This window comes from Polyodon spathula, chromosome 17 (genome assembly GCF_017654505.1).
Source record: "Polyodon spathula isolate WHYD16114869_AA chromosome 17, ASM1765450v1, whole genome shotgun sequence".
In the NCBI taxonomy this organism is placed as follows: Eukaryota; Metazoa; Chordata; class Actinopteri; order Acipenseriformes; family Polyodontidae; genus Polyodon; species Polyodon spathula.
The window spans coordinates 25,458,803-25,474,810 of NC_054550.1; the positions used below are offsets into that span (position 1 = coordinate 25,458,803).

General features: G+C 37.8%; 1 protein-coding gene across 1 annotated transcript in view; it reads right to left on the reverse strand.

Moving 5' to 3' along the window:
* Positions 1 to 5,311: 5,311 nt before the first annotated feature.
* Positions 5,312 to 16,008, reverse strand: part of LOC121329641 (sodium/potassium/calcium exchanger 4-like) — a 57,974-nt gene continuing 47,277 nt past the window's right edge. The window contains exons 10-17 of the mRNA XM_041275338.1: positions 15,544 to 15,689; positions 12,975 to 13,144; positions 11,740 to 11,884; positions 9,062 to 9,228; positions 8,593 to 8,707; positions 8,259 to 8,371; positions 7,587 to 7,652; positions 5,312 to 7,351 (exon numbers count right to left, since the gene is read on the reverse strand). Coding sequence (XP_041131272.1) covers positions 7,199 to 7,351; positions 7,587 to 7,652; positions 8,259 to 8,371; positions 8,593 to 8,707; positions 9,062 to 9,228; positions 11,740 to 11,884; positions 12,975 to 13,144; positions 15,544 to 15,689 — 1,075 coding nt within the window. The 3' untranslated portion in view covers positions 5,312 to 7,198. The remainder of the gene's footprint in view (positions 7,352 to 7,586; positions 7,653 to 8,258; positions 8,372 to 8,592; positions 8,708 to 9,061; positions 9,229 to 11,739; positions 11,885 to 12,974; positions 13,145 to 15,543; positions 15,690 to 16,008) is intronic.

A 16,008-nucleotide genomic window follows, 5' to 3' on the forward strand; every position in this document is an offset into this window, starting at 1 on the left:
AAATGAATATAAAATAATTTGGAACTGCCAATTTGTCCAGATTAAGTATAGTTCTGTATAGGACTGGGAAACCACAATACACTACAAAGATCACTTTGCAAATTTAAAATGCTACATTTATCATGGTAAACTTTTATAAAGCAGTTTCCCGTTACAATAAAATTCACATTAATTTGGTATAAAATGAAAAACTCCAGTGAAATGACTGATTCGCCTGGACTCTTTGAGCGACCTACCCCCAGCCCCTTTTCCTCCCCAACTGAAGAGAGAGCAAAGGCCAATACAGCCCCTCCTGTGACCCCCAGCAAGAGCACGATTCCTACTGCAAATTCACTAACATAACAAGGTATTCCAGTGAAAAACAAAATCGAAAAAAGGGTTCTAAAACATTATCCATTACCCTATAGGCAAAACCAAAAAAACTTTAAAACTTTCCCATCTCTAAGATAAATCAATGTTACTTCTTTGTTTTTGTATAATTGAAACTAAATGAATCACCAAAAACATTGTGCAGTAAGCAGAACACAAGGAGGTATGTTTCCATTCACAAACCCCCCCCCCCCCCCCCCCCCCCCCCCCCCCCCCCCCCCCCCCCCCCCCCCCCCCCCCTGAATGCTCTTCCTTGCATTCACCTCCCTCAAATCTTTAAACACACAGTACACAAGTAAAATGTTTTATAAAGTTTATTCATTAATTGGTTATTTTACATAACATTTATTTTTAAAATTTCAAGGTTTCATATAACACTGTACAATAATTTCATTTTGCCATGTTTCTTTCTTTTGTTTATTGCTTTACATTGACACTACTGTTGATGGCAACACAATACATTCATATAATACATAGATCTCCGTTTTCACTTACACTGTTTTGCATTATAATCTTGCTTCCATTATTATTTTACACATGACCTCAAATCACATTCACAGTGCATTAGGTCACATTCATTCTCATAAACTACAAACCTGTCTATTGTACAGCCAGCTTTTTTTTTTTTTTTTTTTTTTTTGGGTTTTGCAAAGCGTGTGCTTGGTAATGCGGGAGGCCACATCAAGTCCATTTCACGACATTGCTTTGAAACACCAGTTTTATTTACATTTAATTTGATTCTCAATGCTATTTTTACACACTTTTCCAGCATAAGCTAATATAGAACTAATCTCTTCTTGTATCATCAATGGTGTAGCCCGATTCATTTTAAAAGCCGTATATTAATAAACAGGCATGTACTTTGTAATAAACATCCTCTGAAATTTACATTGTGTATATTTACATATAAATCAAGAACAGAACCATCGCTTTGTTTCTCCTGGACGTCAGAAAGTGATCACACATGCATTTTGTGAAAAAGGGAATACTATTTTCTTCTAGTGTTCTTAAGACTTTTACTGAGGTAAAAAGACGCTCCTTTTAGCTTCTAAAGTGCCATTGTAAAGATTTGCTATATATGTTTACATCCCAAGACAGACCCTGTAAAATACACCCACAGTATTCAATATACAGTGGTATACTACAGTATTGCCAGTACTCTTACTGTATACATATATATTTTAATTAGTATAGTATTTTTGGCGGTACGGTAACACAGTACTGTATAAAATAGTATTGTTCCCCTCATACAGGCATTTCTTTAATTTAAAAGCCTATTTACAATGTTGCTTTATAGTTACCCTTTGCTTTTGAGAAACACTAAAAACATTTTATATAAAAAAATGGTTAAAAATATTATGACCTACCTTTAATATAGTATCACAAATTCACTGTCCACACTATGCATCAATAATGCCTGAAGAATACAGTCAGAATTATTCCTCAAATAGCAGCAGAGGTGGGCTATTTTAACTATGGACACACAATTTATACAAGTCTGTCTGTATTCATTATAAATAATTTACTATTCATAACAATTAGAAATGTATGTCCATTGTTAATAGGACAGCTTAACAACACAGAACCAAAATAGACTCTATCCACCTTTAAAATAGAAAAGATCTGCCTATTCCATGTGTGATCACTGACCTCCAAAGAGTCCAGAGAGTATTTTCATATCCAAATAGTGTAGCAGCCTTGGGTTGTGATTTCTAGAACCCATTCTGACTGTACAGGAGAGAGAGAAAGATCATTACAAATATCTTGCAAAAATACATAATAAAAAAGGTAGAAACAAGCAAACAATGAGAAACCTCAACTGCTTTCATGAGTCACCATCCTCAGAATTTACAAGACAATCCAGTATACCACTTTCCCCCTCTGAATGAATTTGACAACTCCTGGTTTTTCACAATCTTGCTGGCTCTTTCAGAATCATGTTAGTTCGTTACTGAATGAAGTTTACCAATAAAGTGTCAATTGGGTGATGAATTTATCTTGTTCTACATTGTATTCGCCCCTATTTATACCATGGTATTTGCAATAAGAACCATGGCTTCACCCTTTCCTCCTACAAAAATAACAAAACAAGATGTACATCAAATGGATCATCTACTTCTAGCAGCCCCGTTTTTTGGGGGGGGTTTCTGACACCTACAATACTGATTTACTGATCTTGAGAATCAGGGTTACACCAGAAACCAGTTATAACATTGGAAAGTCATACAAGTCATTGTGACGGAAATGGATCCAGTACGCACTGTACCATCCTGAGAAACCAGCTTGACCTGCTCATAATGTTTCAGTTATTTGCACAGCAAGTTGTTGCAGCTTTCTGGTACCAATTGTTTTTTTTTGTGTCTTTATTAAACCCGTAAAACTTTAAAAGATATCTCCAGTTTAAACAATTGCTGCCAGTGTAAATTAACTGGTAACAGCAAGAAGCACCAGAAATCAGCTAGCTCCGAGCCTTGAAGTGTGGATGTGGTAATAATTTACTTATAATATCTACACAGAAAAACATTCCGAAACAGCTTTAATAATGCGCCATTGCTTCTAATTTCATATTTGTTATATCTATAGAATTATACTTTCATTAAAACTTAATAGAAAATTACATTTGTGACACAGCAGAGGCCTAGATTTACTGTCAAAACCAAAAGTAAAAAACCAAAAAAACAAAATAAATAAATACAAAAACAAATTCTACACAGCTTATTTTGTGCTGAATTTCAAAGACCAACCCTGTCAATAACAAATGATCGAATTCATGCCAGAACACAACGCACTAAGTAAATACTATAGACAGCATTCAAGGATAAAAAAAAAGCTCACGATAATGGGTTTTCATATAAAGCTTAGTTCATAATGTATTTAAAGATCTGGTAACGACATCTTCTCTTTCATACCAAAAGCCTGTTTTTGCTTATTCCCTTGTCACCAATCCACAGCTGTGGGGCAAACATACACTGAAAACATTGTTAGGAGGCCAGGAATGCTGTTCTAATTGTAGAAGCTTCTCAAAACTGAAGTATCTCCCAAGGCCTTTGGCCCAGATATTATAGATAACTTGCATAAATTTGAAAACAGCTGCAGGAACACACAATTTAATTGATATACTCAATTATATATATATATATATATATATATATATATATATATATATATATATATATATATATATATATATATATACACACACACACACACACAGTGGCTTGCGAAAGTATTGACCCCCCTTGGCATTTTTCCTATTTTGTTGCCTTACAACCTGGAATTAAAATGGATTTTTTGGGGGTTTGTATCATTTGATTTACACAACATGCCTACCACTTTGAAGATGCAAAATATTTTTTATTGTGAAACAAACAAGAAATAAGACAAAAAAACAGAAAACTTGAGCGTGCATAAGTATTCACCCCCCCAAAGTCAATACTTTGTAGAGCCACCTTTTGCAGCAATTACAGCTGCAAGTCTCTTGGGGTATGTATCTATAAGCTTGGCACATCTAGCCACTGGGATTTTTGCCCATTCTTCAAGGCAAAACTGCTCCAGTTCCTTCAAGTTGGATGGGTTCCGCTGGTGTACAGCAATCTTTAAGTCATACCACAGATTCTCAATTGGATTGAGGTCTGGGCTTTGACTAGGCCATTCCAAGACATTTAAATGTTTCCCCTTAAACCACTCGAGTGTTGCTTTAGCAGTATGCTTAGGGTCATTGTCCTGCTGGAAGGTGAACCTCCGTCCCAGTCTCAAATCTCTGGAAGACTGAAACAGGTTTCCCTCAAGAATTTCCCTGTATTTAGCGCCATCCATCATTCCTTCAATTCTGACCAGTTTCCCAGTCCCTGCCGATGAAAAACATCCCCACAGCATGATGCTGCCACCACCATGCTTCACTGTGGGGATGGTGTTCTCGGGGTGATGAGAGGTGTTGGGTTTGCGACAGACATAGCGTTTTCCTTGATGGCCAAAAAGCTCAATTTTAGTCTCATCTGACCAGAGTACCTTCTTCCATATGTTTGGGGAGTCTCCCACATGCCTTTTGGCGAACACCAAACGTGTTTGCTTATTTTTTCTTTAAGCAATGGCTTTTTTCTGGCCACTCTTCCGTAAAGCCCAGCTCTGTGGAGTGTACGGCTTAAAGTGGTCCTATGGACAGATACTCCAATCTCCACTGTGGAGCTTTGCAGCTCCTTCAGGGTTATCTTTGGTCTCTTTGTTGCCTCTCTGATTAATGCCCTCCTTGCCTGGTCCGTGAGTTTTGGTGGGTGGCCCTCTCTTGCCAGGTTTATTGTGGTGCCATATTCTTTCCATTTTTTAATAATGGCTTTAATGGTGCTCCGTGGGATGTTCAAAGTTTCGGATATTTTTTTATAACCCAACCCTGATCTGTACTTCTCCACAACTTTGTCCCTGACCTGTTTGGAGAGCTCCTTGGTCTTCATGGTGCCGCTTGCTTGGTGGTGCCCCTTGCTTAGTGGTGTTGCAGACTCTGGGGCCTTTCAGAACAGGTGTATATATACTGAGATCATGTGACAGATCATGTGACACTTAGATTGCACACAGGTGGACTTTATTTAACTAATTATGTGACTTCTGAAGGTAACTGGTTGCACCAGATCTTATTTAGAGGCTTAATAGCAAAGGGGGTGAATACATATGCACGCACCACTTTTCCGTTATTTATTTTTTAGAATTTTTTTAAACAAGTTATTTTTTTCATTTCACTTCACCAATTTGGACTATTTTGTGTATGTCCATTACATGAAATCCAAATAAAAATCCATTTTAATTCCAGGTTGTAAGGCAACAAAATAGGAAAAATGCCAAGGGGGGTCAATACTTTCGCAAGCCACTGTATATATATATATATATATATATATATATATATATATATATATATATATATATATATATATATATATATATATATATATATTATTGTGTATGTCAATATATCTCCTACAGATAGGATAGGTAAAAGCCTAAGCCTTATTTCAAAGTCCCTAGCAATTTTGTATATTGGTTGAAAGTTTCTCCAGATTTTCTGAAGACATGTAAAGCTGCCAGCAGCACTGCAATGGGCATGGTAGAAATACAATTAAGCGGGAGGCCAATAGAGCACTCTCCAACTCCGCATGCCAGGGATGTGATCTAAAAGCTCTCGATTGAAAATGGCACCACAAAACAGAGAACCTGGATAAAGAGAGCAATCTGAACTCTGAAAGCTTATGCCCCCAGCTTGGTGGTTGTCAGCCTTCTCAAGAACCCCTAAAGGATCATTTTTCAACCAGTTAAATGTTTTTCCTCCACTATGTAAAGTCTGAGAGAAGTGTTGTCTTATGTGCACTGGACATTATCTGGTTGAAATAAATTAATAAATAAACTGTACCGTTAGGAGTAATTGAAGATCATGTCCATATTCCATGTATACCATCATTGTTACAAACCCTTGAGTGGAACATACATTTATTCCTTCCTACTATAGGTAGAATAACAGTTCTCAGCTTCACCACACAGACAAATCAGACATCCCTGGGAGTATATTCTTCATTCGAATGTAAGACTTGGGTCACGCATTGGTAATTACAAACATTTTGGGGACTGACCAGCCCCCTCCCTCCCCAAGCTCAGTCATTGTGGTGTGGTCTCCCAGGTATCCTTGTGGTGTGCCCTCAGAATTAAACATGGTGCATCCTGGGAGGTAATTTTGAATCTCTTATGGCATTCACCAAAAGGGAGGCTCACAATGTATCCAGTTGATTGTCTTAGGAGTATTAAAGAAAATAAATAGCAGCCTCCCTTTCCATAAGCGGTTAATTCTTTCCTGCATTAAAGTGTCCTTGTGTGCGTGTTTCCTCTCGAGTCCGAGTCTGACTGCCAAATTAAAGAAAAGTAAACAAATAAAAGGATATGGTCTTCTTAATTTTTGATTCCTGCTTTACCTGTAAATGTTCAGGGGAGCACTTTCAAGTTTGGTAAGTTAGATTGTGACAAACCACATAACTTATATTGCACCACTCAAGGAAGAACTGGAATGTGTCCCAAACCAAAAGAAAATTAGTTTTCAACAAGCTGCTTCAGAAAAACGCACTGCCTCAAACAGTAGGATAATATGCAGGAGTACGATTTATAAAAAGGATTGCAATTTGTACAAAGTTTTTTTTTTTATCTATCAACATACGTTGCTAGGTACTGTATCCATAAATCCCACGTGGAATGGCACATTATAAACTTGGATACATCACCTTTTTTTTTCCGGTCATTTTACTAATCTGTTCTGTCATTCAGAAGAACCATCAAGTTCCCTTTCACAGCTTGACAGAACGTATACATCCTAAGCACTTCAAGGCATACAAAAAACAAGAAATCACCTCTCTGCTGATAGGCGTAGAAGCAGCTGTAATTGGAAATATTTCATGCTACATGGCTCCTTGACGTTGATGTAATGTAATTAATTGCATTTCAAATTAGAAAGAATGATGGCCACCAAATGAGAAAACATTGGTGTACAAAAAAGAAATGAAAAAGTTCTGGAGTTGAACACAGCGGTTTCACGGCTGCCTGGGCACGTGTAAAAAGGGAGGGAGTGAAAGAAGAGAGAAGTAGAGGAGGAGAGAGGCGCTGAAAAATGAAATGCAAACTTTTGCTTCCATAGATGCCTGCCAAGCCCAATGAAAAACAAAACATATCAGACTCACACTGGCAGTTTATGAGCAATGCAACAAGCGGTGTTGCGATAGAGGGAATGTAGAAAAAGTGAAACAATACAGGGCCATGAAAAGCCTTTTAACAGTCCAACCCCCCTCCTCCTGGGACTGGCTGGTTAAATGTCCTCTCGGCACATTGGCAGGTTGACGAAGGTGAACACGTTGAACTCTATCATGACGGAGAAGCACAGGAATACGGCGTATAGAACCAGCACGTACACCCCCAGCTTTTTGTCCAGCTTCCACTTGTTAATATGCACGGCCATTACCTGCCAATGAAACAGAGAAGCACATTACTTGAGCATCTTAAGTTTACATGCATAAGTTGATTAATTTTTATTTAAAAAAACAAACAAATACACGTCAAACCCGACCAGGTTCTGATGTTCCGATAGGTGTCTGATTAAAACCCCAGTTCCAGTGAAAACTGGTTTACATGTTTAAATATGGTACCTATATTGTAGTACATTGTTAGTGAATGCACAATTGAAACGATTTACTTACCGTAAGGCCAACAGATCCCAATAATAGTACCACTGAATACACCAGACCTCTGCTGTTGATTTTAACCTACAAAAACCCAGGAGTGTTAGACGCATACTAACAAGTGTGACTTAACATCACTTTCAATAGGCACATTTTACACACCTATGTTTTTTTCTGCAGACTAAAGCCATATTTAATGCTAAATCTCAGTTCACAATTAACTGTCCTGCATTAAACATTTCCTCACAGCCCATTTTAGTTATTGGATTACACTGCCCTCTAGTGACAGACTTGTTTTTTTTTTTTTTACAGCTCAATGCAATTTAGTGTTGGACATGGAAGCATATTTCAGGGAATATATACTGACACAAATGTTTCAGTATCCATAGTAGTATATATTATAGTTAGGATCAATTATGTAAAACAAGGTCCAACTCTCTTCTCCTCTGAATAAAGCATAACAACCTATTGCTTTCTAGATAAAGTATACTTTTGGCCACAGTTAATACTGACACACTTTAAAAAAAAAACTGGTCTTATAGACAAGTATTCAATTAAAGCCTATTATTCTAATTAGAGCAATGTGCCCCTAATATCAGTGGGGTATGCCATCTTCACAAATCCATGTATAACTTGGGCATTTCATAGGTTTTAAACTAAAATCACTACGGGCATTCAAGGTCTACTTACAATTGATCCATACTGCACAACCATTGTCTGCAAACCCCATGGCAGACCAAGGCCAATCAAAATATCAAATACGTTGCTTCCTATTGTGTTAGAGACTGCCATATCCCCAAGACCTGGAATAATGAGACATTTTAATTCATAGTGTATATTGTTCCAGGCAAAAAATGGTTTAAAAGTTAATTTACAAAAGTACATCAACAAGTTACTCAAACTCCTTTCCATTTAGAAGACAAAAACTTTATTGATGTGGCCATGTCGCTCAGATGAAAAGGGGGAGTTGGCGTGCTAAATTGGACATCTACATTGTTAACTTGGCTGCGATCAGTACAATTACCTTGTCGGGCAACGATCAAACTAGCCATGCAGTCTGGCACACTGGTTCCTGCTGCCAGAAACGTGATGCCCATGATAACATCTGGGATGCCAAGGGTGTAACCAATCACGGTCACCTGCAAACAAACAGAACGATGTGCAAAAGAACCGAGGTGGGCATCACAATAATGAAGTAACCTACAATACAACACATTGGGAGTTGCTGATGTTGCTTGGAGGACAAGTGCACACACAAAACAGCTAAAGAACACTGTAAAATGTACAAAACAAAAAAAGAGTACACAATACTGCAGTTCTTATTGTAATTACATTGAGGTTTTTTTTTGTTTGTTTGTTTTGCTTTTTTATACTTGTAGTACACATACTGTACCTAGCCACATTTTCTAATTGGTAATAATATCAAGATGAATTTGCACATTTTGCATTGAAAAGATGCACCACTGCATACATTTTAAAATGGGTTAACTCACCATCCAGACCATAAAGTAGGAGAAGACAGCGATCCACACTGTGGACAGAATGAAACTAAGCATGAAGTATTTCTCCCATCTGGGCTTTGCGCAATTGGGGACAGTGAAATACAGCAGGAAAAGCACTGGCCAAGAGAAGAGCCACTTCACTTTATTCATGCAACCAGCTGCAGGAGGAGAAAAGGACAGAACAGCAGAACTGTTGGTACTTAACCAAAATATACAAATAGATGCCAAAAGCATTCCTCAAAGACGTCACGCAGTAGGAGCAATTAGGATGGCATGAGAAACACAATACAGGAAGTCTGGCAAACTCACATTGCTCAACTTCTTAACCAGTTCTTGTTTTAATTTTTTTTTTTTTAAGTAACCTCCTTGACCCAAAGATTAACCACTTGTTTCAAAACAGGATATAATACTGTTCTAATGCTGAGCTTTCAAAGCTCTGTTGTGAAGGGCAAGATGATAGTAACCCCCCCCCCCGGATTGATCAGGTAACCCCTTGTACTGATCCATGCCTTGCCCTACGAAACATGGTACCTGATCCAATTACAATATATAAGTACCACATCAGGATGGGGGTTAAAATCCTCCCTGCCAGTAACGTAATTGTTTGTTTAATTATTTTAATTATCACCCACACCTGGTAATTGTTGTAAATTAGTGCCAGATGCAGGGTTTCAAAAGCATGCAGCAGTCTGGGCTGGGCTGATGTGTGTGAAGAAGCTCGACTGTGTGCGTGTGTACAGCCGCAGAAAAAAAGGCAGAGTGAAAAGCCTTTTGTAATTAAAAACTGTGTGTTTTTGTTTTGTTTAGTTGGTGTTCAATTTTTAACAAGTAAACAGCTTACCTGTCCTGTTTATTAGTTAGGTTCCTGTCCTGTGTTTAGTTAGTACTCTTAACGGAGTTAGGTTTTGTTTTCATATTTGTTTTCTTTTTGTACTAATTAAAAGTGTGCGTCAGAGCTTTTTCTTTGAATAATCAAGTTCCTGACTCCTGGGTCTGTTTTTAAAGGGGTAACTAACCGCGGAGAGGAAGCGCTGGTTCACTTATATATATATATATATATAACACTTGAGACACTTCAATACTGACATCAGGAGCATTAATGCTCTCTTCCGATTCATGGCAAAGCTTGCAGACTCATTTCCCTGTAACACTAATCTTTTAAGATAACTGGCTCTCGAGTATTAATTAAATCTGTATTATTACATTATTTAATCTTTGAAGAGTAATAGAGAGCTACAAGGCTGCTGCTGCTTAATTTATGCTCGTTCGAACAAGGACCTGAAGATAGTCTCAGATCACTAAAATTGCTCTCAAGGCTGAAAGCTCAGTCATGCTACAAAGGGTTGCTGTTCTCAGAGGAGAGGTATGCCGATTAGATGGAGGTTTGGAGTTGCTTTATATAAATTAGTCAATTCGTGTAGCATATTGGTCAAAGGCAAATTTAGCAACGACAGGTAACAGCTACTTAACAAGGTAAATTATAGTACAGAAGAAAGACTGACCTGGACTGACAATGTTTCAGGTCTATTGTTTTAATAATATGTATCCCAGTAGAAACAAAACTGATTCTTAAACTGCCAGTGAATACGTTAGGTTTGTACTCCTGTTTAGCAAGTAGCACGTGGAGACACGTGCTTTGCTGTTAGGGTTTTTTCGTAATCTTACCTGTTCACTTTAACATTATAACTGGTCCCTTTATTGTGCCAAGATTCTTTTGGTTCTTCGCTTGTTTTTTGTACATTACTTTTTTAGTGCAAGTCACATGGTCTAACCCAAGCTAGACCACTGAGTGAGTTTGAACCACATGAAATGATTAAGTAGCAGCAGCATCTTTTCATCTCTATTGTTGTCTTTGAAGTATAAAATACAAGCAAACAACTAAGTCTCCCCAACAGAAGAAATAGAAGGCTGTGATTTATATTGCTGGTGTTAATATGGGTTAACACCTTGATTAGCACTTATTTAAGGCTTTTGTGTGTGTTTGAATTTACACTACCATACAACTACTGAGACACATAAATGAATAACACTATACAATTGGTAGAATAACTTTAGTAACTTTATTAAAATGTGCTATATTAAATACAGAGCAAATGCATACACTGTTGCATTTCACGGTTTCTGTTATGCAACACAGATTAAAGAGTACTTTCAATTTAATCTGTGTTCTGGGTTGTGATTTGTTTTTTCCTCAGCCCAGTTACCGGCAGACAGATGTCCACATAATGTCAACCTCTAGCATTACTGCCACTTAAGGGGCACGTCTGCTGAGTTGATTTAACCATTAATAGGAAAGACTTACAACTGTCCACGAATAGTGCCAAGCAAGTTAAGGTGAGTGTCACGTGTGAACGATCAGTACTGAAAATAGACCACCGACTGAAATCTGTGCATCTGGACCACGATGGGATCATGACAAGCCCAGAATCGGAAAAGCACAGTGGATTGCATGCAACTTCATAAGGTTATTTTAATGCTCTCCTTGACCACATTATGAGAACTTACTCTAATGTTATTAAGTGCAAACTTGAAATACAGCACGTGATCTGATTTTGTCAAATAAATGTATTTGGTACTTACAAGGGTCAAGTTCATTCTCCAATGTTTTGGCTGGTCAGTGTTGGGAAGATGATGTTTTTGCCTGTGTTGGCGTTCGATTCTAGGCTTACCTGGTATAGAAAATGGAGAGCTCAGGTCAGGCTCATCACCCTCGCCTTGTTTATCCTCGGGAACATTTCCATTTTCTATGCTGTCGTGCTTCCCATCCAAATCTCCATTATCCACCTCACTGGCAGCCTGGACCAGCCTCTGACGCTGGGAAAACAAAACACATTACACACAAAAAAATCCTGGAAATTCTCATCCCATTATTGTCTTGGAATCCTGGAATTGAAAAGGTCAAAGAGAAGCTCTGATCACATCATGAATGGTGTCAAAGTATCAAGCCGTGGGCTTGCAACCTATTTGTTTTGATACATTCTAAAACAATAGCCTCAGAAGGCAACACAGCATGAAAACCTCTTTTTCTAAAGACCTGTTTTAGAAATACACATTTTTACTGTCCTTCCAATGACACCATCATCCAAAACACTGGATACACAGCTTCAAAGCCTTTCCAACAACCTACAGTGCCTGTTTTAAATATGTCTGTCAGCCTTCACAGCAAACTACTTTTTGAAAAGAATAGTTCAAGGTTTAAGCCTTTAAATCCAACTATTTGTAGTTCTGAATGCAACTTCTGTTAAGGTAGAACTACAAGAGAGGAAAGAAATTATATTTCACACTTGTGAGGAGATGCCTGCTGTTCGTGAAACATTCTGGAAAGGACACAACACATAAAATGGAGAATTGAAACGGGTGGAAGCTTGCAGGCCTATGTCTGACATTTCGTGAAACCAGCTGGCTGCATGGCTTTGCTTCAACAGTCATGTAATATACATAGTTATCAATGGGCATGAATCCTCTATGTATGTTGAATGATATTTGGTCAGATTTAAAAAAAAATGTCAATTGTTTCTTTCTACTTTAAAATTCTCCAAATGTACCCCTTTTCCAAACAAGTTTGTACATTTTTAATCCATCCACTCATTTATAACAACCTCTGGAAGTAAAAGTTTAGGTATCAGCGCAAAACTAAAGAAAAACAAACAATCTAGTGCACCAACAAAAAGTCTTTCAAAATGCCCTTTTTTTTCGGGCACAACACTTTGTCAAAGCATCTGTATAACAGACCGGTCAATTAGATGAACGTTTCATCAATTTTTTTCTAAAAATCTTACCTTCACTCACTTGCAGCCGATATTTTAAACAAATTGCTGTAATCAGTAGCAAGTTTTCCCACCGAGCACCGCTAAAACTCTTATTGAGTCATAAGAGAGCACTAAGAATAGAAGAGACCACACACCTCGTTAATGATTAACCTGCTCGCCATGCGTAATCTTGTCTTGGGTCCGAAGTGGTTGGTGATCATGATTCGCAGGCCTGCTTCAGGGAATCTTAACTTGGGAGGGGTGGAGCAGATGATCTCATCCACCATCACGACAGAGTTCTTGCTGTATGTCTTCCTCATTTTCACTATCAATCACAATGCCAGAGTTAGTTTTAAAAAGAGAGGCAAACACACAAAACCATGCAAGCCGCAACTATAGCGGCTTCAAAATAAACCAAGCCAAGAACTGAACCAGAAGAGATCTACCACACACATTAACTGACATTACTGACCTTAAATTATCTGTAAGATGAGCTTTCTTTACCTTCTGTTACTCCCCTAAAGACAAAGCCTTTGTGGTCTCGAAAGCTAGTGTAAAACCATTTGCTGTACTTTACAAATGTAAAGCACTTTTAACTGTTGCCTCTTACAACACCCCATTTCAGACAGATTTGAAATGAACATGCCTTTAACTCACATCACCTTGTTTGGGACCATTTATATTAAACAATATTCCAAAGACCGGGCTGTCAACTTCAAGATGCTGATAGGGTCTCAATTATCTCCCAATACAATGTTGCCACCGTGTTGCTACATGTTATGCTTGCTATCTGCTCTACTGTTATGCACTTCTGAGACTTGATTTTACTGGTGCTGCAGGGAAAGAACGTTCTCTATTTAATACTGTAAAACTCATAATTCCCTTATGGAGCCAGAAATGTGCCGACTACAAAATCTGCTGAGATCCACATCTGGACAAAACTAAAAGATAGCCAAACGAGGAGATAGACAATTGTTAGAGAGCTCATGGCCTATTTGGCTACAAATTACTCTGCAAGGATCATTTTTATAGAGCAGTTGAAATACCAAATCATAATTAAAGTGGAAGAATGACTGCTCTAACTAAAGATACGAAGGCGAAGACTTCCTTCACATACTTCTGGTGACAGTCCCATGCCATGTCGATCGTAAACTAGTTTGCCCATCCAATCCTTGACATCAGAGAACATCGTCATTACCAGGCATAATACTTTTTATTTTATAAAACCAAAGCCTATCGAAAAGACATAACACATGAAATTGGAGGGTTTACATGGAAAATAATCCTCAGGAGAGATTTGAACTCAGAAGGGATTCGTCAAGTCCTGATTATAGAACTTGACATTTACTGATGGGTAACAGGAAAGGGAGTCTTTGTTGTTAATTCACTACAATGGAGGACTGTGTAGCTTGGGAAATCAGTCACAAACAAATACTATAGACTGCCATTACTTCACTAACTCTTGACTAGATGGGTCTTGAGGTTTTTTCTGTGAAAATGGAACCTCGCCCCCCATGCTGTACGTTATGTCATAACTGAACTCCGGTGTCCATATCTCTAAAATGAATATTTTGTATCATTGTGGCAGTGCTAGGAGCGCCGTCTAATTATTTTCTTTTTAGAAACCCTCCAATAGTATGGTAATATTCCTTTCATTTCTACCATTACAGTTAAATAAATTAAAAACAAAACACCTAAAGGCTCAGAATAAAAAGCAACATTCTACACATGCAGACGAATGCAAAAGATAATATTCGGTCTTGCCTTTGAGTAAAAAGTAAAAACAGCTCAAATGACAGTACAGTATAGTTAAACAAGAAAAAAAAACACTGCACAGTAAGTAACATCACAAGCAACAACAATTTTAGTAAGGCTAAACAGACAGGCATCATTGAAAGATTAGTTAGAGAATTGAAATCAGAAGCAGATACTGTATCTGAGTGAACTGAGAATGGAGAACACATGGCAAGGTTTGTGTTTGCTTCCCTCTCAGGGCTGCAAAGCTAATCAGGAGCAAGAAAATGGCGTAGCTTAGGAGCCAGCAAAGGAGATGTTTACAAATCAGAAGAAGTCGTCATATACAGTGCACAGCTAGCGCGTTGAGAGACAAAAGAATCTGACAGAGAAAACACACAACATTTACAGCGAGAGACAAATTGCTTTCTGTTAAATCTGGAATGAAATTTTAGAAAGAAAGAATTAATTGAGCCACAATTACAATATTTCATGGGTTTACGAGGGATTTAAAAAAAAATAAGAGGAAAACTAAATACAAACGTTAAAGAAAAAGTAGCTTCAAATATTTATTACTGTTCCTTTTTTATAATATGTACAATCATTATGAGTGATTCTTATCTCTCTAGACCTCTTTCTATTCTTTTGAAAAGCTCTGTTGAAAGGAATTGTTCGCAGATATAAACAGGCTTTCCATATAAAGCTACTCTTTACAAGGGTTCCAGTAAAAAGCCTCTCTCCTGTTACATCTGTATGTATGGATTATTAAATGGGTTCCAGCCTGCACACAACTTCACTACTGGCTCCCTGGACTACCTTGTTTTCCTAAATCAAATGTTTCAACATTGCTCTTGGCAGCTGCTATTTGGAACTTCGCTGTCAGGGAACCAATGTAATGGGTTACCAATAAGGCCTGCTTCATGACAAGTGGAGAGCATAAAATTGCACCCAATTGACCTTTTGTAAATCAGCCTGTCTGATTACCCTTACCTTTCCTCAGCAATGGCAGTGATGGGTCATCCCACCTAATGTCATAACAAGCATTACCATCCTCCGTTTCGTTGCTCACTGTGCCACCGTTGGCCATGTTCTTCCCCACCTTGGCAGTGAAAAAAATCTGCAAACTTGTGTTAAATCTAAACAAAAGACACATACACACACAAATTTTAAATATTAGCAATGAATTAGCAAATAAATACATTCTGTCATAAATAAGTAGACACTTAAAATGTCTACCGAGGAACGTCTATGTCTAGTCTGCAGCTATTAACTTCCTGTATCCTTTCTTTCCCTTTCTACTAATTTCACAAACTGGGGTCTACCTCAAAAGAACTAACCAAATATAAAACGTCTTTTTATTTTTTAAATCCTGTATATAAAAATCAGACGCATGACTTTTCAGTGGAAGGAATAAAAGGTCTGTAGTGATTAATGGCGAGCAGAGAAAACTGTCAG